Genomic DNA, 25,507 nt, shown 5'->3' with positions numbered 1-25,507 from the left:
CTTTATTGGGGCACTGGGCCCAGAGCCAGTGGTGCTACCCAATGTTTGCCCCTGAACTCCAGCGCTGCATATGAGGTTACCTACACATGTGCCCAGGGCACACAGAAGCCTGATCCATTAGGGACCCAGTTTGTTTTTGAGGCCAACATGGGCAACAAAATTTGAGGAAGGTTTCTTTAGTGTTCTCCCCTCCAGACTCTTGTTGGGGAACAGTTGCCCCAAAACCTTCCCAGGCAGATTCTTGCTGAAATACAGTTCCTCCCCACCCCACCTACACAGACCAAGGCAGCAGAGGTGACTGGGCAGCCACCAGTAGCAGGGCCCTTTGGCTGAGGCCAGCAGCGGCAGCCCAACTGCTGCGGCTGATATTAGCCAATTCAGCACAGGCCGGCAATCAAACCTGGGCCTTGTGGTGTGCACGGCATCTGCCCACGAGGGGCCAGGGCAGCTTTTATGTTTGTGTTAAGAGTACAAATGAGGGACTGTTGTAATTCAAGATGTCTGACTGCCAGACGTTCCTGTGTTCAGCAAGGAGTGGCGGTGAGAGAATTTGTCACATCGACAGGAGAAAACCTAGGTACACAAGATGGTTTGGAGGCAGAAGATACTCTTACAGTTTTAGAAACATTGGTATAAAACAGCAACTCCTAATGGGAGGGAGGGAGGGAGGGGAGGAGAGGAAACTTTATAAAACTCGAATAGCAGAGCACCTGGAAAACAGTGACAGGATCGGACAAAGTCAACATGGATTTACAAAAGGTAAATCGTGCTTGACTAATCTACTGGAATTTTTTGAGGATGTAACTGATAGAATAGATAAGGGAGAACCAGTGGATGTGGTGTATTTGGACTTTCAGAAGGCTTTCGATAAGGTCCCGCATAAGAGATTAGCGTGTAAAGTTAAAGCACATGGGATTGGGGGCAAGGTACTGACTTGGATAGAGAACTGGCTGGCAGACAGGAAGTAAAGAGTTGGAATAAACGACTCTTTTTCCGAGTGGCAGGCAGTGACTAGTGGGATACCGCAGGGATCGGTGCTAGGACCCCAGCTATTCACAATATATATTAATGATCTAGACGAGGGAACTAGATGTAATATCTCCAAGTTTGCAGACAACACAAAGCTGGGTGAGTGTGTGCGCTGTGAGGAGGATGCCGAGAAACTCCAGTATGATTTGGACAGGTTGGGTGATTGGGCAGATGTATGGCAGATGCAGTATAATGTGGATAAATGCGAGGTTAAAACAGGTAGGCAGATTATTATCTGAACGGCAATAGTTTGGGAGAAGGGGGAGTGCAATGAGACCTGGGTGTCCTTGTGCACCAGTCGCTGAAGGTAAGCATGCAGGTGCAGCAGGCTGTTAAGAAGGCAAATGGTATGTTGGCCTTCGTAGCGAGAGGATTTGAGTACAGGAACAAGGATGTCTTGCTGCAGTTGTACAGGGCCTTGGTGAGACCACACCTTGAGTATTGTGTGCAGTTTTGGTCGCCTTATCTGAGGAAGGATGTCCTTGCCATGGAGTGTAGCAAAGATTCACCAGACTGATACCTGGAATGGCAGGAATGACATATGAGGAGAGATTGGGTCGATTGGGCTTATACTCGTTGGAGTTTAGAAGAATGAGAGGGCATCTCATTGAAACTTATAAAATTCTAACAGGACTAGACAGACTAAATGCAGGAAGGATGTTCCCGATGGCAGGGAAGTCCAGAACCAGGGGTCACAGTCTAAAGATAAGGGGTAAGTCATTTATGACAGAGATGAGAAGGAATTTCTTCACCCAGAGAGTGGTGAACCTGTGGAATTCTCTACCACAGAAGGCAGTTGAGGCTAGTTCATTAAATATATTCAAGAAGGAGTTAGATATATTTCTTAAAGCTAAAGGGATCAAGGGATATGGGGAGAAGGCAGGGACAGGGTACTGAATTTGGATGATCAGCCATGATCGCATTGAATGGCGGAGCAGGCTCGAGGGGCCGAATGGCCTACTCCTGCTCCTATCTTCTATGTTTCTGAAAACAGTTCAGTTGGACAGGACAAGTATAGTTGGATCCAAACAGAAAGTGCTAGAAATACTCAGAAGGTCAGGCAGCATCTGCGGAGAGAAAAACAGAGTTAGCGTCTTAGGTCGCTGACTTTAGAACTGGAATCTTTTTCCAGTTCTGACGAAAGGTCATTGACCTGAAACGTTAACTCTGTTTTTCTCTCCACGGATACTGCCTGACCTGCTGAGTATTTCCAGCACTTTGTTTTTATTTCAGATTTCCAGCATTCGCAGTATTTTGCTTTTGTGTTGTTGCAGTTGGATCCAATGGGATTAAGGCTATCAAGAGTAACAGGTTAAAACCAAGGCACCTGACAAGTGCAGAATGAATGAGAGCTGAGCCTCTGGTTCCCTGGACCTGTTGTAAAGTTAATATGCTCAGCCGTTTGTGGAGTAAACAGAACAAAGCTTCCAAACAGATTGATAACATACATCTATGACCAGAGCCCCAAACATTCTCCACCACCACTTAAAATGGGTTCAGCAGCTTTTCTTCCACACTGTCATTTCAGCAATGGAATAGGATTAAACATCATTACCCATTTGTCTTTCTGGCTCATGTCTGGTTCAAACGTAGAATGGAAAGCCTGGGTTGAACTGCATTTTACTACTAATAAAGAAACAGCAAACCAAGCAACAGTTCCCATCGCAACATCTCTGCTGACCTCAGAGTTTCCACGCTGACAGCCCGCTTTCAGGAGTGGCTATTGGACAATTTTTAGAATCAAAAAATAGACGCTAACTATTTTTTGTTTAACAAACAACTCACACATGCAAATCAACTGGTTTTGAATTCACACACCGAGTGAACAGGCCCATTTTATACATGCGCACTGATTTTGTTATATAAATGGGTGCTCCTTCCCTCCCCATCGTAAACAAAATCCAAGCAGAATGAAAAAGATCATGCAGCTTGAGGTTGAGACTGAGGTACACCTAACGCTGGTCATACTCCAATTAGCAAGGCATGTAAAATTGGTGGAAATCCATCCTCCAACATCCCTCACCTCAATCAACATGACAACTCACCAAAAAACCTCATCCTTTATCAAGTTGTTGAAATTGTGCCCCAATCACAAACATGCTCAGTAACAATATCGAGTCAGTTGAACACGTACCAATCCAAGGAAAACTTGGAGAACTGCACAGTGTAGCGAGGAACAGCACGTCTCTGCCGCCTTGGCGACCTGTCCCTCTCTCGCCGTGGCGATCGTTCTCGGGACCGTTTGCGCTGGGGTGACCGCTCACGTGAACGCCTCCTGTCCCGGTCTCTGTCACGACTACGAGAGAATCACAATTTAAGAAAAGTCAGTTTAGCAAAACTGCTTTCACATTTCATTCAAATCTAGCACAGCCGAAGATATCCTTTGTACAGAATTCCAGGGCGTCATTTCTGAGTCAAAAGAATCTCCAAATTTGTTGCGCGTTTCCGACAGTGACTACACTTCAAAAGTACTTCATGGGCTGTAAAGTGCTTTGGTATGTCCGGTGGTCGTGAAAGGCGCTACAGAAATGCATGTCTTTCTTTCTTTCTAAATTGTACCAAAAATAAATAAAATCTCTGCTTTAAACTTAACTAAATGAAAAAAAGCAAATGTTTTCTAACTGCATTAGTTGTGTGTAAGAAGCATCGAGTCGTATTCAGAGGATGCCCAATACTGTTAAATGTTGCTGTGCGCAGAACGTGTAATCTAACTCTTCGCCCTCCTTTCCCGAAGGTGCAAATCCTGCTTGGTCTTCCACCACATGTCCCAGCAGCTGTCCACTACCTTGCCCAGGGGGCCATTCAATGCTGGCAGGCCACTCCACCATGAGGGGCATCGCAGCAGAGCCTGCTCCCGACCTGACTTGGCGTCCACACAGGAAATTTTCCAGCAGGGGACAGTGGATCCTGATCGGAAATGGGATCCCAGACTGTTTTCCCCTCTTCAGCGAAGGAACACTGAGGCTCGCCCCAGTTACTGTCCTGACTGAGATTGGTTAACTCCTCAACATTCTGCATCGAGCAATGCTTTTACCAATTTACCACATGATTCAAAAAGAAATCCAGAGCATTGGGGTGAAGATGAGCACAGAGTGTCGGATTTGAACCAAGCACACAGTAATCTGCCGCAGTACCTTCTATCATCTTTCCTGGTTATTGTTATTTCCAATCTCTCATTCCGGGTCATGAATCTGGATGGCGGCTCAATCCTCCTGACGGCTTGTGGCTGTGGAATGACTCGCACAGGAGCTTGCAGCAACCCAGCTGCAACAGGAGCACAAGTGAAGCATCATTACAAGGCGGCCAAATATCAAAATGGACGCAAGGCTCAGAGTAATCGGGCAGACACGGTGGCATAGTGGTTAGCACTGTTGCCTCACAGCACCAGGGACCCGGGTTCGAATCCGGCCTCGGGCGACTGTGCAAACTCCACACAGACATTCTCCCCGTGTTTGCGTGGGTTTCCTCCGGGTGCTCCGGTTTCCTCCCACAGTCCAAAGATGTGCGGGTTAGGTTGATTGGCTATGATAAATTGACCCTTAGTGTTAGGGGGATTAATTATGTGGGGTTACGGGGATAGGGTGGGATATGTGTTGGTGTAGGGGTTACGGGGATCGGGTGGGATATGTGTCGGTGCAGGCTCGATGGGCCGAGATGGCCTCTATCTGCACTGTGGGGTTTCTGTGATAATCGTCTTTTGTTTCTGGAATGACGTTTTTAATAGCTCTCATGATGAGGGGCTTTGTGACTTTTTCTGGGAATGTTTGTTCTGCTCAAGGTGTGGGATGTCAGTGCTGGGAATGCGACCCTTACCATTTGAAGCACTCGTTAGCATAATCAATGTTGCCACCACATTGGTACCAATTTGCAACACAATCAAAGGTCTTGAAATGCTTCTCATGGAATGTTCCTACTTTAGTCCTGGAAATGCTCCCTGTTAGAACCACTACTCGGGACAAACCTGTAACCATCAGTACCTTTATTAGTTTTATGAAAGGGAAATCATGTTTGACAGATTTGCTGGAGTTCTTTGAGGATGTAACGAGCAGGGTGGATAAAGGGGAACCAGTAGATGTCATGTATTTGGATTTACAGAAGGCATTTGATAAGGTGCCACATAAAAGGTTACTGCACAAGGTAAGAGCTCACGGGGTTGGGGTAATATATTAACATGGATAGAGGATTGCCTAACTAAGAGAAACCAGAGAGCCAGGATAAATTGGCCATTTTCCGGTTGGCAAACGGTAACTAGTGGGGTGCCACAGATTTCAGTGCTGGGGTCTCAACTATTTACAATCTATATTAATGACTTGGATGAAGGGACTGTGTGTAATGTAGCCAAATTTGCTGATGATACAAAGATAGGTGGGAAAGCAAGTTGTGAAGAGGACACAAAGAATCTGCAAAGGGATATAGACAGGCTAAGTAAGTGGGCAAACATTTGGCAGATGGAGTATAATGTGGGAAAATGTGAGGTTATCCACTTTGGTAAGAAAAATAAAAAAGCAAATTATTATTTAAATGGAGAGAGATTACAAAATGCTGAGGCACAGAGGGATCTGTGGGTCAGCATGCAGGTACAGCAATAATTAGGAAGGCAAATGGAATGTTGGCTTTTATTGCAAGTGGGTTGGAGTATAAAAGCAGGGAAGTCCTGCTACAACTGTACAGGGTATTGGTGAGACCACACCTGGAGTACTGCGTACAGTTTTGGTCTTGTGGCGTACCGATCACAGAAGGACACATTCCGCTTTCCGGTCCGTAGACTATAAATCAGGCGTCATGCCTTTAAGAAGGATCACACCTTTAAGAAACTCGATCTGCAACATAGTTAAGCCCAGAGCGCGGGAGGAGTCGTCGAAGCTGTGCACTGATGAAAGAAAGTTGTACTTTGTGTAGTCTCTGACTCCATTTTGTGTTCAGCATGCAGCCTCAACAATTAAACCTTTTCTGTTGAACCTCTCCGAGTTCAGTAATTTTTGCTAGGAGTACGTAGACTCCTACAGTCTCCTTATTTAAGGAAGGATATACTTGCATTGGAGGCAGTTCAAAGAAGGTTCACTAGGTTCATTCCTGAGATGAAGGGGTTGACTTATAAACAAAGGTTGAGCAGGTTGGGCCGATACTCATTGGAGTTTAGAAGAATGAGAGGTGATCTTATTGAAACATATGATACTGAGGGGACTCGAAAAGGTAGATGCAGAGAAGATGTTTCCCCTCATGGGGTATCTAGAACTAGGGGGCATAATTTCAGAATAAGGGGGCACCCTTTTAAGATGGAGATGAGGAGGAATTTCTTCTCTGAGGGCCGTAAATCTGTAGAATTCTCTGCCCCAGAGAGCTGTGGAGGCTGGGTCATTGAATATATTTAAGGTGGAGATAGATAGATTTTTGAGCAATAATGGAGTGATGGGTTATGGGGAGTGGGTAGGGAAATGGAGCTGAGCCCAAGATCAGATCAGCCATGATCTCATTAAATGGCGGAGCAGGCTCGAGGGAACAAATGGCCGACCGACTCCTGCTTCTATTTCTTATGTTCTTACTCTAGTGTTGTTCTGGACCGATGGGCTATTTTATATGCAGATAGCACCCTCTGGTGGTGGTTATGTGTTAGCAGTGTGTTTGTATGAAACAGAGGTCATTTGACCTTTGTTCCTTTCTTCCTGTATGAGGTCGTTTGACCTTTGCTCCTTTCTTCCTGTGAGAGGTCATTTGACCTTCGTACCTTTCTTCCTGTGTAACCCAGGAAGTAGAATTCCAGGAAGAACCTGGCAGTAATGGAGGATTCCATGAGGGTTTCACAATCCAATGTAATCTGATTTCATGTGTTAGGCCAAGCACAATATCTGTGAGTATCTTTGTTTGTTAGCATTCTATATATATAAAAGACCTCTTCTGTCTGTTCGAAAGTTATAGAGCATACCTACACGCGCGTCACATCAAAAGAAAGCTTACGATTACGGACCGGTCATAGGCGTATTTCCTTTTCCGTCAGACAAAAATCATGCCCACGGTATCCCCAAAACGTTCAAAATTCCGCTCATTAAATGGGAAAAGTTCCGCTCATTTGCTCATTAGCATTGAGTGACGTGAAGGTTGACCAATCGTACGGTCGAGCGAACCGACAGTTGACCAATCGCTGCATCACGGGGGCGGGTTCATTGCGCGTGCGGGCGGGCCATCCTAGTGTTGAGTGACTTGACGATTGACCAATCCTACAGTTCGGTGACCTGACGGTGCGGGCGGGCCTTATCATTCTGAACCGAGGTGAGTGGCCGCCATCTTGATTCTTCACGATTTTTTTCCCACACTTTCCGTGTGTTAGGGAACTAAGGAAAATAACAATTTATTTGAGTTATAATTGTATTTAGCAACAGTAGGAAATGAAGTGATCCCCTGCCCTTCGCCCGGAGGCTCGCCTACTTTGACGGCCATTTCGAGCGGCTGTGCCGGCGCCGGGCGCAGCCTAGCAGCCCGGGATGCCTGGGCCTTGAGTTGCGGGCCGTGCCGGGAACCGCCGCGCACAAAACTTCCCCGCGGCGTCAATGGCCCCGCCCCAGAGCCCGACCAAAAGCCACCAGGTCACCGGCCGCGGCAGGCCGTGCCAGGAGCTGCCGCGCACAAAACTTCCCCGCGGCGTCAACAGCCCCGCCCCAGAGCCCGACTCAAAGCCACCAAGTTACCGGCCGCGGCGGCCCAGTCTCTCACACTCCCAATCTCTCTCTCTCACACTCCCAATCTCTCTCTCTCTCACACTCCCAATCCCAATCTCTCTCGCTCACACTCCCAATCCCAATCTCTCTCTCTCACACTCCCAATCCCAATCTCTCTCTCACACTCCCAATCTCTCTCTCACACTCCCAATCTCTCTCTCTCTCTCACTCTCACTCCCAATCTCTCTCTCTCTCTCTCTCTCACTCCCACTCCCACTCCCAATCTCTCACTCCCACTCTCTCTCTCTCTCACGCTCCCAATCTCTCTCTCTCTCGCGCTCCCAATCTCTCACTCTCGCGCTCCCAATCTCTCACTCCCAATCTCTCTCTCTCGCGCTCCCAATCTCTCACTCCCAATCTCTCTCTCTCGCGCTTCCAGTCTCTCTCTCTCTCGCGCTCCCAGTCTCTCTCTCTCGCGCTCCCAGTCTCTCTCTCTCGCGCTCCCAGTCTCTCTCTCTCGCGCTCCCAGTCTCTCTCTCTCGCGCTCCCAGTCTCTCTCTCTCGCGCTCCCAGTCTCTCTCTCTCGCGCTCCCAGTCTCTCTCTCTCGCGCTCCCAGTCTCTCTCTCTCGCACTCCCAGTCTCTCTCTCTCGCACTCCCAGTCTCTCTCTCTCGCACTCCCAGTCTCTCTCTCTCTCGCGCTCCCAGTCTCTCTCTCTCTCGCGCTCCCAGTCTCTCTCTCTCGCGCTCCCAATCTCTCACTCCCAATCTCTCTCTCGCGCTCCCAATCTCTCACTCCCAATCTCTCTCTCTCGCGCTCCCAGTCTCTCTCTCTCTCGCGCTCCCAGACTCTCTCTCTCTCGCGCTCCCAGTCTCTCTCTCGCGCTCCCAGTCTCTCTCTCGCGCGCTCCCAGTCTCTCTCTCGCGCTCCCAGTCTCTCTCTCGCGCTCCCAGTCTCTCTCTCTCTCTCGCGCTCCCAGTCTCTCTCTCTCTCGCGCTCCCAGTCTCTCTCTCTCGCGCTCCCAGTCTCTCTCTCTCTCGCGCTCCCAGTCTCTCTCTCTCTCGCGCTCCCAGTCTCTCTCGCGCTCCCAGTCTCTCTCTCTCTCGCGCTCCCAGTCTCTCTCTCTCGCGCTCCCAGTCTCTCTCTCTCTCGCGCTCCCAGTCTCTCTCTCTCTCGCGCTCCCAGTCTCTCTCTCGCGCTCCCAGTCTCTCTCTCGCGCGCTCCCAGTCTCTCTCTCGCGCTCCCAGTCTCTCTCTCTCTCTCGCGCTCCCAGTCTCTCTCTCTCTCGCGCTCCCAGTCTCTCTCTCTCGCGCTCCCAGTCTCTCTCTCTCTCGCGCTCCCAGTCTCTCTCTCTCTCGCGCTCCCAGTCTCTCTCTCTCTCGCGCTCCCAGTCTCTCTCTCTCTCGCGCTCCCAGTCTCTCTCTCTCGCGCTCCCAGTCTCTCTCTCTCTCGCGCTCCCAGTCTCTCTCTCTCTCGCGCTCCCAGTCTCTCTCTCTCTCGCGCTCCCAGTCTCTCTCGCGCTCCCAGTCTCTCTCTCTCTCGCGCTCCCAGTCTCTCTCTCTCTCGCGCTCCCAGTCTCTCTCTCTCTCGCGCTCCCAGTCTCTCTCTCTCTCGCGCTCCCAGTCTCTCTCTCTCTCGCGCTCCCAGTCTCTCTCTCTCGCGCTCCCAGTCTCTCTCTCTCGCGCTCCCAATCTCTCACTCCCAATCTCTCTCTCTCGCTCTCCCAATCTCTCACTCCCAATCTCTCTTTCTCGCGCTCCCAATCTCTCACTCCCAATCTCTCTCTCTCGCGCTCCCAGTCTCTCTCTCTCTCGCGCTCCCAGTCTCTCTCTCTCTCGCGCTCCCAGTCTCTCTCTCTCTCTCGCGCTCCCAGTCTCTCTCGCGCTCCCAGTCTCTCTCTCTCGCGCTCCCAGTCTCTCTCTCTCGCGCTCCGAGTCTCTCTCTCTCGCGCTCCCAGTCTCTCTCTCTCTCTCGCGCTCCCAGTCTCTCTCTCTCTCTCGCGCTCCCAGTCTCTCTCTCTCTCGCGCTCCCAGTCTCTCTCTCTCTCTCGCGCTCCCAGTCTCTCTCTCTCTCTCGCGCTCCCAGTCTCTCTCTCTCTCGCGCTCCCAGTCTCTCTCTCTCTCTCGCGCTCCCAGTCTCTCTCTCTCTCTCGCGCTCCCAGTCTCTCTCTCTCTCTCGCGCTCCCAGTCTCTCTCTCGCGCGCTCCCAGTCTCTCTCTCTCTCTCGCGCTCCCAGTCTCTCTCTCTCTCGCGCTCCCAGTCTCTCTCTCTCTCGCACACCCAGTCTCTCTCTCTCCCACACCCAGTCTCTCTCTCTCTCCCACACCCAGTCTCTCTCTCTCTCCCACACCCAGTCTCTCTCTCTCTCGCACTCCCAGTCTCTCTCTCTCTCGCACTCCCAGTCTCTCTCTCTCTCGCACTCCCAGTCTCTCTCTCTCTCGCACTCCCAGGCTCTCTCTCTCTCTCGCACTCCCAATCTCTCTCTCTCTCACTCCCAATCTCTCTCTCTCGCACACTCCCAAGCTCTCTCTCTCGCACACTCCCAATCTCTCTCTCTCGCACACTTCCAATCTCTCTCTCCTTCCCTCTGCCTCCTCTCCCTCTCCTCCCTCCCCCACCTTCTCCCTCCCTCCCCTACCCCCTCTTCCCTCCCCCCTCCCCTCCCCCTCCTCCTTCTCTTCCTCCCCCTTCCCCCCGTCGCTCTCTCTCTCTTCCCCCCAGTCGCTCGCGCTCTCTCCCCCCCGTCTCTCGCTCTCTCTTCCCCCCCCGTCTCTCGCTCTCTCTCTTCCCCCCCCGTCTCTCGCTCTCTCTCTTCCCCCCCGTCTCTCGCTCTCTCTCTTCCCCCCCCGTCTCTCGCTCTCTCTCTTCCCCCCCCCGTCTCTCGCTCTCTCTCTTCCCCCCCCGTCTCTCGCTCTCTCTCTTTCCCCCCCGTCTCTCGCTCTCTCTCTCTCTTTCCCCCCCGTCTCTCGCTCTCTCTCTTCCCCCCCAGTCTCTCGCTCTCTCCCCCCATCTCTCGCTCTCTCTCTTCCCCCCAGTCGCTCTCTCTCTTCCCCCCAGTCGCTCTCTCTCTTCCCCCCCAGTCGCTCTCTCTCTTCCCCCCAGTCGCTCTCTCTCTACCCCCCAGTCGCTCTCTCTCTTCCCCCCCAGTCGCTCTCTCTCTTCCCCCCAGTCGCTCTCTCTCTTCCCCCCAGTCGCTCTCTCTCTTCCCCCCAGTCGCTCTCTCTCTTCCCCCCAGTCGCTCTCTCTCTTCCCCCCAGTCGCTCTCTCTCTTCCCCCCAGTCGCTCTCTCTCTTCCCCCCAGTCGCTCTCTCTCTTCCCCCCACTCGCTCTCTCTCTTCCCCCCCAGTCGCGCTCACTCCCCCATCTCTCGCTCTCTCTTCCCCCCAGTCGCTCTCTCTCTTCCCCCAGTCGCTCTCTCTCTTCCCCCCAGTCGCTCTCTCTCTTCCCCCCACTCGCTCTCTCTCTTCCCCCCCACTCGCTCTCTCTCTTCCCCCCCACTCGCTCTCTCTCTTCCCCCCCACTCGCTCTCTCTCTTCCCCCCCACTCGCTCTCTCTCTTCCCCCCCACTCGCTCTCTCTCTTCCCCCCCACTCGCTCTCTCTCTTCCCCCCCACTCGCTCTCTCTCTTCCCCCCCACTCGCTCTCTCTCTTCCCCCCCACTCGCTCTCTCTCTTCCCCCCCACTCGCTCTCTCTCTTCCCCCCCACTCGCTCTCTCTCTTCCCCCCCACTCGCTCTCTCTCTTCCCCCCCACTCGCTCTCTCTCTTCCCCCCCACTCGCTCTCTCTCTTCCCCCCCACTCGCTCTCTCTCTTCCCCCCCACTCGCTCTCTCTCTTCCCCCCCACTCGCTCTCTCTCTTCCCCCCCACTCGCTCTCTCTCTTCCCCCCCACTCGCTCTCTCTCTTCCCCCCCACTCGCTCTCTCTCTTCCCCCCCACTCGCTCTCTCTCTTCCCCCCCACTCGCTCTCTCTCTTCCCCCCCCACTCGCTCTCTCTCTTCCCCCCCACTCGCTCTCTCTCTTCCCCCCCACTCGCTCTCTCTCTTCCCCCCCACTCGCTCTCTCTCTTCCCCCCCACTCGCTCTCTCTCTTCCCCCCCACTCGCTCTCTCTTCCCCCCCACTCGCTCTCTCTCTTCCCCCCCACTCGCTCTCTCTCTTCCCCCCCAGTCGCTCTCTCTCTTCCCCCCCAGTCGCTCTCTCTCTTCCCCCCGTCGCTCTCTCTTCCCCCCCAGTCGCTCTCTCTCTTCCCCCCAGTCGCTCTCTCTCTTCCCCCCCAGTCGCTCTCTCTCTTCCCCCCCAGTCGCTCTCTCTCTTCCCCCCCAGTCGCTCTCTCTCTTCCCCCCCAGTCGCTCTCTCTCTTCCCCCCCAGTCGCTCTCTCTCTTCCCCCCCAGTCGCTCTCTCTCTTCCCCCCCAGTCGCTCCCTCTCTTCCCCCCCAGTCGCTCCCTCTCTTCCCCCCCAGTCGCTCCCTCTCTCTCTTCCAACAACAACATGCCCTCAAAAAAGCCTCGGCACCGCCGGGCACCCACAGCTAGTATCTTATGTAATATCGAATGTATAGTATCAGTTTATGTACAAAACATACTTTCTCTTTGTTTACAGTTTCACAAAATTGTTCAAGTAAAGGCTTCAAACAGCAAACGGCTTCACGAAGAATTATTTTGAATAAGTGTTTAACTTGCTGGATAACTAGATAGGAGCACGTGCGCGGCCAGTACAAGTGTTATATAGCTCAAAACACTCACAGGGCAGGTCCAGCACGGGTTAGATACAGAGTAAAGATCCCTCTACACTGTCCCATCAAACACTCCCAGGGCAGGTAGAGCACGGGTTAGATACAGAGTAAAGCTCCCTCTACACTGTCCCTTCACACACTCCCAGGGCAGGTACAGCACGGGTTAGATACAGAGTAAAGCTCCCTCTACACTGTCCCATCAAACACTCCCAGGGCAGGTAGAGCACGGGTTAGATACAGAGTAAAGATCCCTCTACACTGCCCCATCAAACACTCCCAGGGCAGGTAGAGCATGGGTTAGATGCAGAGTAAAGCCCCCTCTACACTGTCCCTTCACACACTCCCAGGGCAGCTACAGCACGGAAGGAGCAGACGCTATCAAGGAAGGAACTTGCAGCATCCCGAGTTTGAAAGAAACCTTGGAGTGCTCACTTTGATAGCCACTCTACAATGGTTAGTAATGTAAATGAACGTCTCTTGTAGGGATTGCGTTTAATCTACAATGACTAATAATGTGAATGCAGGTCCTGTTGGTGACTTACATTTCTGCTGTGGTTGCTGGAGTAAAGGTTGAGGCTGTGATGAGAGCAAAGGAGTGAGGGGAGCTGCTGCCATTGATGCCTGTAAGAGAGACTGGGCCTGGGACTGTGGCGGGACACCATATGGCTGCTGTGCGAGAGGCTGCATGACAGTCGGCGGCGTCTTGATCAGTGGCTGTGTCTGACTCTAGGAAGTTGAAAGAAGAAAAATAGTCCTTCAACACAGAGGTAAAACTGTCATATATATAATTCTCTAAATGCCTTAATTAGGGCTGCTGTCTCCTCCGTCCCAGCTCCAAGTATAATTTGCTACAGAATCACATTTCTGCAACTAGATTTGAAAAATTCAGAGAGGACAGAAGCCCCAAAAGTTCCCAGGTTCAGTTGCAGTCACAGGGTGAATAGCCTGTGCTCCTGGGCGTGGAAGGGAAAAGAAAAACAACGGAGCAGCCCAAGCTCTCCTTCTCCTGCCGATCCCATGATCTCTGCTGCAACGTGCGAGTGCGCAGTTCAGTTAAGGACAGAATCAGAACACGCTGGATACATGCAGCTGTCTGAAACATTGACCTGTCTCTGCTCCCTACAAAGCTGCTGCCTGACCAGCTGAGCATTTCCAGCACTTTTCTGTTTTTGTTTCAGATTTCCAGAAACTGCAGTGATTATTTTGCCTTTTATTTGTAAAGGCAGAATTACGCACAGCTGTGATGCTCCTCATGTTGAATGGCCCTTTTGCCACGTCTGGACTTGCACATGGTAAATGTCACTTTGCTGGGGTACCGTAGACCTGCCACTGCCCATGGAACTGCAGCCAGTCGTTGCTGTCCAACCCGGGAGGTGGGAATTACACATAAAACTGCATTTTTCACATGAAGTCTTGGTATAGGGCCATGGTGGGCATTATCTTGGACAGTCTTCCAATAATGGCCCAGAAATTCGGGTCGGAGGTTTCCTGCGGGTGCAAGCCTCCGACCTGCACTTACCTTGCCCGCGTGGGATTCCGATCCTGGGCCTCCTCCAACTGCCGGCGCACAGTGCTTGCATATCCCAGGGGCGCAGTTAGTTCGAAGCATCCCCTGGGATCATGTGGGCCATGGAGAGCCAATGGTAGCAGGGAATGCTTCATTCATAAGTTTGACAGGAAGAGCTGTCAAACCTATAAATACTATAAGCCCCAAAACATCACTAAAACCTCAAATAATTTTTTTTTAAATCACATTTTTAAAATAACTGTAAATTACATAAAATAACTATTTTAAACAATTTAAATTTTTGAAAAAATTAATTACATTTTCTAACAGGGCGAAAAATAAACTTACCTTTCTTTAAAGTATTTAAAAATAATAAACCTGTGGAAAAAATGTTTTAATTTTAATTAATTCACCACTTACCTTGTTAAAAGGAGGCCTTGCGCCTGCTTTTTACATGTGTAACTCCTGGAGACTTACCCTCCCAGAGAAACCTGCAAAAAAAATGTAAGTTCCATGCGCACGCGCTGCCTCTCCGGCGTACGCGTTCGACCTCTGAACCCTTTCATTTAAGGGAACGGAAGTGCCGGTTTCCCGCGCTTGCGCAGTGCATGCACGAAACCGGCACTTCCATTGGGCCTACGGGTGAGTACCCCGTGCGTACTCACCCATGGAGACCTGAATTTCTGGGCCAATATCTTTTTTAAAGTCCAGTTTGAATTTGCACAACAAAAGCGCAAAGTATGAAAGCATCAAATCAACATTTCCAGCTTGCTTCATTCAGCAAAGCTCACCTGATTGGGCAGAGTCTGTATTCGTTGTGCATTCCACTTGAAGGGCATGTTCGGGTTGTAAGCAGCTTCCACCAGCACCCGGTCTCCTACCTGGGGCGCCTTGCCTTTCACAGCACTGGTGTACACGCAAAAACACTTGGTCAACACATGAAAGCAGAGTAAGGAATTAACACACGCACACATGCATGATCTAGAACTTCACTGAATGCAAGTTTTGAAATGGGAAAGTCTCAGTATGACAAAAACACTCAAGTTTAATCTACAATCTGTTTTAATTTATTAAGCTTTAGTACCGAGTTCCCCATTAACAATCTGTCCTTTCTCTGTGCTCAGTGGCACAAACCTCCGCCACTGAGTTTATGGTGGTGCCTGCACTCGAGGGAAGTGCCTGATGTGACAGGGAATTTTCATGAGAACCATCATTTGGTAACTGATGTATCCTTAACCTCCTACACTTCCTCATCTACACACTGCCCCTTGGCAACGTCAACCGAAGACACAGCGCCAGGTTCCACATGTACACTGATGACACCCAGCACTACCTCACCACCACCTCTCTCGACCCCTCCACTGTCTCTGTCTTGTCAGACTACTTGTCCGACATGCAGTCCTGGATGAGCCAAAATTTCCCCCAATTAAAACATTGGGATGACCAAAGCCATTGTCTTCCGTCCTCGCCACCGAATCTATCCCTCTCCCTGGCCACTGTCTCAGGCTGAACTAGACTATTCGCCACCTTGGCAAGGGATGGAAGCTGGTCTCTCGGGATCAGGAGAGGGAAGCCGGTCTCTCGGGATCAGGAGAGGGAGGCCGGTCTCTCGGGATCAGGAGAGGGAAGCCGGTCTCTCGGGATCAGGAGAGGGAAGCCGGTCTCTTGGAATCAGTTACTTGAGTAGATGGCCTCACCAAGCTGTTGGCAGGGGCTCTAACTGGAATCTGTGTAGTGTCAGCACAGAGCACACATAACTCTAACATGAGGTTTAAATGGCCAGGCAGTAACGCTCTGCACGTGGCTCTTTTAGTGCTTGGTAGAGTGTGACAAGAAGCTTGCAGCCAGGCTATACAGTAAAAGCCTTGTACCAGTGTCACCTCACCCTTTGGAGTCAGGGGAAACTCACAACTGCAACAGCTTGAAGAAAGATATTAATGGCCCAGAACTTCGGGTCTCCACGGGTGAGTACGCACGGGGGACTCACCCGTAGGCCCAATGGAAGTGCCGGTTTCCTGCATGCACTGCGCATGCGTGGGAAACCGGCACTTCCGTTCCCCTGAAAGGGGTTCAGAGTTCGAATGCGTGCGCAGGAGAGGCTGCGCGTGCGCATCGAACTTCCGTTTTTTTGCAGGTTTTCCCGGGAGGGTAAGTCTCCAGAAGTTACACATTTAAAAAGCAGGCGTAACGCCTGCTTTTTACAAGGTAAGTGGTGAATTAATTAAAATTAAAACATTTTTTCCACAGATTTATTATTTTTAAATACTTTAAAAATAATAAAGTATTTTATTATGCGTCCCCTGGGATCACGTGGGCCATGGAGAGCCAATCAGAGCAGGGTAAGTGCAGGTTGGGGGCTTACACCTGCGGGAAGCCCCTGACCCGAATTTCTGGGCCATTAGAGGGCTATCCAATAATTAAAAAGGCTAATAGAATGATGGCCTTTATCTCAAGGGGCCTGGAATACAAAAGGGGTGGAAGTTTTTTTACAGTTGTATGAAGGTCTGGTTAGACTCCATCTGGACACTGCGTTCAGTTCTGGGCACCGGGCCTCAGGAAGGATATATTGGCCTTGGAGGAGGTGGGGGCAGCATAGATTCACCAGAATGATCCCGGGGCTAAATGAGTTAAATTATGGGGCCAGGTTGCATAGACCAGGCTTGTATTCCCTTGAATATAGAAGATTAAGGGGTGATCTAATTGAGGTGTTTAAGATGATTAAAGGATTTGATGGGGTAGATAGAAAACTATTTCCTCTGGTGGGGGAGTTCAGAACAAGCGGGCATAACATTAAAACTAGAGCTAGGCGTTTGAGGTGATGTCAGGAAGCACTTCTTCACACAAAGGGTAGTGGAAATCTAGAACTCTGCCCCCCAAAAAGCTGTTGAGGCTGGGGGTCAAATGAAAATTTCAAAACTGAGATCGATAGATTTTTGTTAGGCTAGAGTATTAAGATTACGGAACCAAGTCGGGTAGATGGCGTTAAGATACAGATCAGCCATGATCTAATTTTTTTTTTTTAAATTTGTTTTTATGGGATGTGGGCATCGCTGGCATGGCCAGCATTTATTGGCCATCCCTAATTGCCCTCAAATTGGTGGTGGTGAGCCACCTTCTTGAACCGCTGCAGACCATGTGGTGAAGGCACTCCCACAGAGCTGTAAGGAGAGAGTTCCAGGATTTTGACCCAGCGACAATGAAGGAACGGTGATATACTTCCAAGTCAGGATGGTGTGTGACTTAGAGGGGAACTTGGAGGTGATGGTGTTCCCATGCGCCTGCTGCCCTTGTCCTTCTAGGTGGAAGAGGTCGCGGGTTTGGGAGGTGCTGCCGAAGAAGCCTTGGTGAGTTGATGCAGTGCATCTTGTAAACAGTGTTGTTGGAGCTGCACTCATCCAGGCAAGTGGAGAGTATTCCATCACACTCCTTACTTGTGCCTTGTAGATGGTGGAAAGGCTTTGGGGAGTCAGGAGGTGAGACACTCGCCGCAGAATACCCAGCCTCTGACCTGCTTTTGTTGCCACAGTATGTGTGTTTTTGGTCAGTGCGGCCCCCACGATGTTGATGGTGGGGGATTCGGCGATGGTAATGCCGTTGAATGTCAAGGGGCAGTGGTTAGACTCTCACTTGTTGGAAAGTCATTGCCTGGCACTTCTGTGGCGTGAACGTTACCTGCCACTTATCAGCCCAAGCCTGAACGTCGTCTTGTTGCATGCGGGCATGGGCTGCTTCATTATCTGAGGAGTTGTGAATGGCGCTGAAGACTGTGCAGTCATCAGCGAACATCCCCATTTCTGACCTTATGTTGGAGGGAAGGTCATTGATGAAGCAGCTGAAGATGGTTGGACCTAGGACACTGCCCTGAGGAACTTCTGCAGCGATGTCCTGGGGCTGTGATGATTGGCCTTCAATCACCACAACCATCCTCCTTTGTGCTAGGTATGACTCCAGCCAGTGGAGAGTTTCCTCCCCGATTCTCATTGACTTCAGTTTTACTGGAGCTCTTTGATGCCATACTCAGTCAAATGCTGCCTTGATGTCAAGGGCAGTCACTCTCACCTCACCTCTGGAATTCAGCTCTTTTGTCCATGTTTGGGCCAAGGTTATAATGAGGTCAGGAGCCGAGTGGTCTTGGCGGAACCCAAACTGGGCATCAGTGAGCAGGCTTTTGGTGAGTAAGTGCCGCTTGATAGCACTGTCGATGACACCTTCCATCACTTTGCTGATGATTGAGTCTCGACAGATGGGGCGGTAATTGGCCGGGTTGGATTTGTCCTGCTTTTTGTGCACAGGACATACCTGGGCAGTTTTCCACATTGTCGGATAGATGCCAGTGTTGTAGCTGTACTGGAACAGCTTGGCTAGAGGCGCGGCCAGTTCTGGAGCACAAGTCTTCAGCACGATAGCCGGGATGTTGTCGGGGCCCATAGCCTTTGCCGTATCCAGTGCACTCAGCCATTTCTTGATATCACGTGGAGTGAATCAAATTGGCTGAAGACTGGCTTCTGTGATGGTGGGGACCTCAGGAGTAGGCCGATATGGATCATCCACTCGGCACTTCTGGCTGAAGATGGTTGCAAACGCTTCAGCCTTGTCTTTTGCACTCACGTGCTGGGCTCCACCATCATTGAGGATGGGGATATTCATGGAGCCTCCTCCTCCAGTCAGTTGTTTAATGGTCCACCACCATTCACGACTGGATGTGGCAGGATTGCAGAGCTTTGATCGGATCGTTCGATTGTGGGATCACTTAGACCTGTCTATAGCATGTTGCTTCCATTTTTTAGCATGCATGTAGTCCTGTGCTGCAGCTTCCCCAGGTTGGCACCTCATTTTTAGGTACGCCTGGTGCTGCTCCTGGCATGCTCTTCTGCACTCCTTATTGAACCAGGGTTGGTCCCCTGGTTTGATGGTAATGGTAGAGTAAGGTATATGCCGGGCCATGAGGTTACAGATTGTGGTGGAATACAATTCTGCTGCTGCTGATTTCCCACAGCACCTCATGGATGCCCAGTTTTGAGCTGCTAGATCTGTTCTAAATCTATCCCATTTAGCACGGTGGTAGTGCCACACAACACGATGGAGGGTGTCCTCAGTGTAGACAGGATTTTGTCTCCACAATGACTGTGCAGTGGTCACTGCTACCAATACTATCATGGACAGATGCATCTGCAACAGGTAGATTGGTGAGGACGAGGTCAAGTAGGTTTTTCCCTCGTGTTGGTTCTCTCACCACCTGTCGCAGGCCCAGACTGGCAACTATGACCTTCAGGACTTACAGCTTGGTCCGTAGTGGTGCTACCGAGCCACTCTTGGTGATGGACATTGAAGTCCCCCACCCAGAGTACATTGTGTGTCCTTGCTACTCAGTGCTTCTTCCAAGTGGTGTTCAACATGGAGGAGTACTGATCCATCAGCTGAGGGAGGGCGGTAGGTGGTAATCAGCAGGAGATTCCTTGCCCATGCTTGACCTGAAGCCATGAGACTTCATGGGGTCCGGAATCAATGTTGAGGACTCCCAGGGCCACTGCTTCCCGATTGTATATCTCTGTGCCGCCACCCCTGGTGGGTCTGTCCTGCTGGTGGGTCAGGACATACCCAGGGATGATGGAGGAGTTTGGGACATTGGCTGAAAGGTATGACTCTGTGAGTATGACTATGTCATGCTGTTGCTTGACTTGTCTGTGGGACAGCTCTCCCAATTTTGGCACAGATGTTGGTGAGGAGGACTTTGCAAGGTCGACTGGGCTGGGTGTGCCGTTGCCGTGTCCGGTTTCATTCTTCTTATTGTTTTTCGTAGCGGTTTATTACAACTGAGTGACTTGCTGGGCCATTTCAGAGGGCAGTCAAGAGTCAACCTTTGCTGTGGGTCTGGATTCACATATAGGCCCTGACCGGGTAAGGACGGCATATTTCCTTCCCTAAAGGACATTAGAGAACCAGATGGGTTTTTACGACAATCCGATAGTTTCATGGTCACCATTACTGATACTAGCTTTTTATTCCAATTTATTTAATTAACTGAATTTAAATTCCCCAGCTGCCGTGGTGGGATTTGAACTCACGTCTCTGGATCATTAGTCCAGGCCTCTGGATTACTAGCCCAGTAACATTACCACTGAGCAGGAAGTCTGAACCACTTGTCCAATATCACCTTAATAATGGAGGCAGGGAATGAAAACCTTGAAGAATCTGGCCTGTGCGGTTGTACATCAGGTAATTAATTTGGCACAACAAATCCGAACAATTTCTACACTTGGTGCGCGATGTGTAATTTGCTGCTCGAGCTCCAAATGAAAATGCTTGTCTGAGTGGATCTGAGCAAGAACAAGTCACCTGCTGCAAAAATCATTGCCCTAAGAAGTAAAAAGGACATTAGTCTCTTTCCTTGTCCTAGACAGACATCCAATGTCTAAGCCACAGAGTTGAGGCAATTCACATATTAAAGATGAACACCTACCCCCGATTCAGGCTCAATTAAAACACAATCTCTCACCTCAGCAGAAACCACTCCTACTAGATCCCCACTAGTGAAGCAATCCTCGGAAGACCCAGCAGGATAGGGAAGCGCAGGACAATAAAAAACCTACCGAAGAGGCTGTGTCTCTCAGCTCCTCCAACATGGTCGATATCTACATTCAGAGGCTGCACGGTTTGTGAGAAGGACTGAAAGCTTCACATCTAGTCTGATGTCTTTATTGGGGCACTGGGCCCAGAGCCAGTGGTGCTACCCAATGTTTGCCCCTGAACTCCAGTGCTGCATATGAGGTTACCTACACATGTGCCCAGGGCACACAGAAGCCTGATCCATTAGGGACCCAGTTTGTTTTTGAGGCCAACATGGGCAACAAAATTTGAGGAAGGTTTCTTTAGTGTTCTCCCCTCCAGACTCCTGTTGGGGAATAGTTGCCCCAAAACCTTACCTGGCAGATTCTTGCTGAAATACAGTTCTCCCCACCCCACCCACACAGACCGAGGCAGCAGAGGCACCAGAGGTGACTGGGCAGCCACCAGTAGCAGGGCCCTTTGGCTGAGGCCAGCAGCTGCAGCCCAACTGCTGCGGCTGATATTAGCCAATTCAGCACAGGCCGGCAATCAAACCTGGGCCTTGTGGTGTGCGTGGCATCTGCCCACGAGGGGCCAGGGGAGCTTTTATGTTTTTGTTAAGAGTGTAAATGAGGGAATAAATGAGGTAGCTGTCTTTAGAACTGGAAACTTTTTCCAGTTCTGACGAAAGGTCATTGACCTGAAACGTTAACTTTGTTTTTCTCTCCACAGATGCTGCCTGGCCTGCTGAGTATTTCCAGCACTTCGTTTTTATTTCAGATTTCCAGCATCTGCAGTATTTTGCTTTTGTGTTGTTGCAGTTGGATCCAACGGGATTAAGGCTATCAAGAGTAACAGGTTAAAACCAAGGCACCTGACAAGTGCAGAATGAACGAGAGCTGTGCCTCTGGTTCCCTGGACCTGTTGTAAAGTTAGTGTGCTCAGCCGTTTGTGGAGTAAACAGAACAAAGCTTCCAAACAGATTGATAACATATATCTATGACCAGAGCCCCAAACATTCTCCACCGCCACTTAAAATGGGTTCAGCAGCTTTTCTTCCACACTGTCATTTCAGCAATGGAATAGGATTAAACATCATTACCCATGTGTCTTTCTGGCTCATGTCTGGTTCAAATGTAGACTGGAAAGCCTGGGTTGAACTGCATTTTACTACTAATAAAGAAACAGCAACACCAAGCAACAGTTTCCATTGCACAGGCACCAGAGGCTAGCTTTTTATTCCAGATTTATTTAGTTTTTTTTTTTTATTCGTTTATGGGATGTGGGAGTCGCTGGCAAGGCCAGCATTTATTGCCCATGAGAAGGTGGTGGTGAGCCGCCTTCTTGACCCACTGCAGTCCGTGTGGTGAAGGTACTCCCACAGTGCTGTGAGGGAGGGAGTTCCAGGATTTTGACCCAGTGACAATGAAAGATCGGCGATATACTTGTAAGTCAGGATGGTGTGTGACTTGCAGGGGAACTTGGAGGTGGTGGTGTTCCCATGCGCCTGCTGCCCTTGTCCTTCTAGGTGGAAGAGGTCGTGGGTTTGGGAGGTGCCGCCGAAGAAGCCTTGGCGAGTTACTGCAGTGCATCTTGTAGATGGTACACACTGCAGCCACGGTGTGCCGGTGGTGGTGGGAGTGAATGTTGAAGGCGGTGGATGGAGTGCCAATCAAGCGGGCTGCTTTGTCCTGGATGGTGTCGCGCTCATGAGTGTTGTAGGAGCTGCACTCATCCAGGCAAGTGGAGAGTATGCCATCCCACTCCTTACTTGTGCCTTGCAGATGGTGGAATGGCTTTGGGGAGTCAGGAGGTGAGACACTCGCCGCAGAATACCCAGCCTCTGACCTGCTCTTGTTGTCACAGTATTTATGTGGCTGGTCCTGTTAAGTTTTTGGTCAGTGGTGACCTCCCAGGATGGTGGGGGATTAGGCGATGGTAATGCCATTGAATGTCAAGGGGCAGTGGTTAGACACTCGCTTGTTGGATAGAGTCATTGCCTGACACTTCTGTGGTGCGAATGTTACCTGAACATGCGGGCACGGACTGTTTCATTATCTGAGGAGTTGTGAATGGCACTGAACACGGTGCAGTCATCAGCGAATATCCCCATTTCTGACCTTATGTTGGAGGGAAGGTCATTGTTGAAGCAACTGAAGATGGTTGGGCCTAGGACACTGCCCTGAGCACTGTCCTGGGGCTGTGATGATTGATCTTCGATCACCACAACCATCTTCCTTTCTGCTAGGTATGACTCCAGCCAGTGGAGTGTTTTCCCCCTGATTCCCAGTTTTACTAGGGCTCTTTGATGCCACATTCGGTCATATGCTGCCTTGATGTCAAGGGCAGTCACTCTCACCTCACCTCTGGAATGTTTGGACCAAGGCTGTAATGAGGTCGGGAGCTGAGTGGTATTAGCGGAACCCAAACTGGGCAGGTTATTGGTAAGTGCTGCTTGATAGCATTGTCAATGACACCTTCCATCACTTTGCTGATGATTGAGAGTAGACTGATGGGGCGGTAATTGGCCGGATTGGATTTGTCTTGTTTTTTGTGGACAGGACATTCCTGGGCAGTTTTCCACATTGTCGGGTAGATACCAGTGTTGTAGCTGTACTGGAACAGCTTGGCTAGAGGCTAGGAGCACAAGTCTTCAGAACGATAGCCGGATGTTGTCAGGGCCCATAGCTTTTTCTAATTAACTGAATTTAAATTCCCCAGCTGCCATGGTGGGATTTCAACTCACATCTCTGGATCATTAGTCTATGCCTCTGCATTACTAGCCCAGTGACATTACCACTATGCTACCGTTCCCAGTATTTGAAAGGCAGAACAGGTTCGAGGGGTTGAATGGCCTCCTCCTGTTCCTAGCTCGTGTAAAGTTAAACACCAGGTACAAACCTCAGCTGAAAGAAGACGTCCTCATCCACAAATCCAAACGTGTCGTGAAGCTTGGTTACAACTCCGGTGAAGACCCGCTGTTTCTGGGGCTGGGTTTGCTGCTGTGTGGCCCGGGGTGTTGGGTAAGAGACGGTGATTTGTGCTGTTGTCTGCGGGGCGTTGAGGCTTGTGGGTAGAGCCACTGCTGGCTAAAAAGCAAGTGTCCCAATTAGACACGGAAACAATTAGGGCTCACAGAACACGGAGGGGGGCTCAAAGTCTTCAACTCCATAAATTCTGACAAATCACATTTCGACATACCAGAGCACTGTTTAACACACACAGCAACCTTTATCACAAGGGAAAGGCGCCAAATGACTAACTCATTCCTTTTGCGTATTGAGTGAACCAATTCACATTGAAAGTGGGTGGAATATTACGTGTGACAATCATTCTCTTTGCAAAGTAACTTGTCCTTGCAGATGCCAGAGGGCTCAGTGGGTAAGTGCACTCCACAGCTTGGCACTGAGCTAGCCAGACCAGAAGGTGACAGATCTGACCCCCAGTCTCTGCCGAAGCGAGCTGATCTCAAGCAGGACAGCAGTAGGGGCACGCCAATGCGCTTCACCATCCTGGGTTAACAGGAGAAAAATTAAATTAGCCAGGGTTCCCAGTCCTGATGAGTGTCCAGGGGCTCCTGCTGGAAAGTGCATGCGTGAAGTGGTCGGGTGAAGACACGAGCAGGGTCGTCCATGAAACAGCCCATGGAGCAATAGCCTGTCAACACTTACTGTCTAAGCTCACACGTGGTGAGTGAACTATGGGTGGGGTATCGGAAGGCTGGCAATGCTGTGGAACATTAGTCAGTGACAAAAATTGGAATCGTTCCCCACTCCACATATAAAACATTGAAAAGTGACCCCAAAGCAGAAAGCAGGACATGCAGCAAACAATGACACTACATTGAAAGGATTTCTCATTACGATATTTTGATTCAAAATTGCTGCTCTCTTGAAATAAAAAGAATAATCCAGGGTGACTGAAACCAAAGAAGCCCTCACCTTTTGTAGCATTTCTAAATGAGGCTCACATTCCTTAAAACCATTAATATTTTTGTTACAGCAGCACAATCACTGGAATATTTTTGACAAACTGGCACATCTGGAAAAACATCAGTGCATTGGACTTGTGGTGAAAGAGAAAATGCTGCAGCATCAGCTATCGACCACTAGGGGCACCACTACTGCCAGAACTCAAGTATTACACCAGATAGGCATGATAGCAAAATGACAGAAGATCTAAACACTGACCCCCCGCTTTCCTTTTGTTTCTCTCTCACACCTGGCAGCTATCTCTTGCCCTGCCAGTACACTTTACACCTAATCTCAGCCTATTACCATCTCGTCTAGCTCTTTTACTTCTTTTGTTTCTTTCACTTCTTTTGTCCGATCGCAGCCCTGCCTTCGATCTAGTTTCTTTTCTTTCCAGTTTTGAAGAAGGGTTCGACCCGAAACGTCAACTCAAATTTCTCTCCACGGATGTTGCCTGACCTGCTGAGTTTTCCCAGCATTTTCTGTTGTTATTTCGGATTGCCAACATCTGCAGTATTTTGCAATCGTACTGACACGTAGGTCCTGGACTAACATGCCTACAAGAAAACAATGGCACTCCTGAAATAAAGCCCACTTGTTCATCCACAATATAAAAATAAACGTTAAACTTACTTGAGGAAGCAAAGCTTGCGGGGGCTGCTGCAGCTGAAAAAGAGGAAAGTTAACATTTCTATCCAATTTCTTAAATGTTCAAGTCTTCAAAATGATCAACAGTAAACTCCAGGCTCTGATCATAGAAGCATAGAAGATTAGCAGGGGGTGCCCGGCGTTGCCAGGGCAATTTTGGGCCGCGCGGTCTCCCTGCCCGTGTCTGTCCCCTCTCTCTCTCCCTCCCTCTCCCGTCTCCCTGCGTAGCACGTCAGGCCCGGTGCCGTTGTGATACCGGCAGTGCGGGGCCTAGTGCTGGAGGGCTGGCCGGGATCTCGGGCGGAGATGGACCCGAGCTGAGCTCCCCAGGGGATCGCGCGGTTGACGGCCAGCAGCTGCAGCTCGCCCGCCCGTTGCGTGTCTCGGCCTTAGCGCTTGAGGCCCGGCCAGGCTCTCGGGGCG

At 50.4% G+C, this 25,507-nt stretch overlaps 1 protein-coding gene and 2 non-coding genes across 3 annotated transcripts in view; all 3 read right to left on the bottom strand.

Annotated features, from left to right (window-relative positions):
• Positions 1 to 25,144, bottom strand: part of ccar1 (cell division cycle and apoptosis regulator 1) — a gene marked incomplete at its 5' end in the record, with an annotated part of 309,380 nt that extends 284,236 nt beyond the window's left edge. Inside the window, 6 exons of the mRNA XM_085995051.1 lie at positions 3,164 to 3,325; positions 4,164 to 4,293; positions 12,955 to 13,138; positions 14,711 to 14,825; positions 23,367 to 23,554; positions 25,070 to 25,144. Of these exons, the coding sequence (XP_085851177.1) occupies positions 3,164 to 3,325; positions 4,164 to 4,293; positions 12,955 to 13,138; positions 14,711 to 14,825; positions 23,367 to 23,554; positions 25,070 to 25,144 (854 nt within the window). The remainder of the gene's footprint in view (positions 1 to 3,163; positions 3,326 to 4,163; positions 4,294 to 12,954; positions 13,139 to 14,710; positions 14,826 to 23,366; positions 23,555 to 25,069) is intronic.
• LOC147113738 (small nucleolar RNA SNORD98) lies at positions 2,522 to 2,586 on the bottom strand. Its single transcript, XR_015079433.1, has one exon. It is a non-coding gene; the product is annotated as a small nucleolar RNA SNORD98 (small nucleolar RNA).
• LOC147113737 (small nucleolar RNA SNORD98) lies at positions 21,505 to 21,569 on the bottom strand. The gene has a single exon (XR_015079432.1). It is a non-coding gene; the product is annotated as a small nucleolar RNA SNORD98 (small nucleolar RNA).
• Positions 25,145 to 25,507: the final 363 nt, after the last annotated feature.

This window comes from Somniosus microcephalus, chromosome 8, assembly GCF_052327205.1.
Source record: "Somniosus microcephalus isolate GS21.2 chromosome 8, FLI_Smic_1.0, whole genome shotgun sequence".
Lineage (NCBI taxonomy): Eukaryota > Metazoa > Chordata > Chondrichthyes > Squaliformes > Somniosidae > Somniosus > Somniosus microcephalus.
The sequence above is the reverse complement of the archived record's forward strand: the minus strand, read 5'-3'. Positions and strand labels throughout refer to the sequence as shown.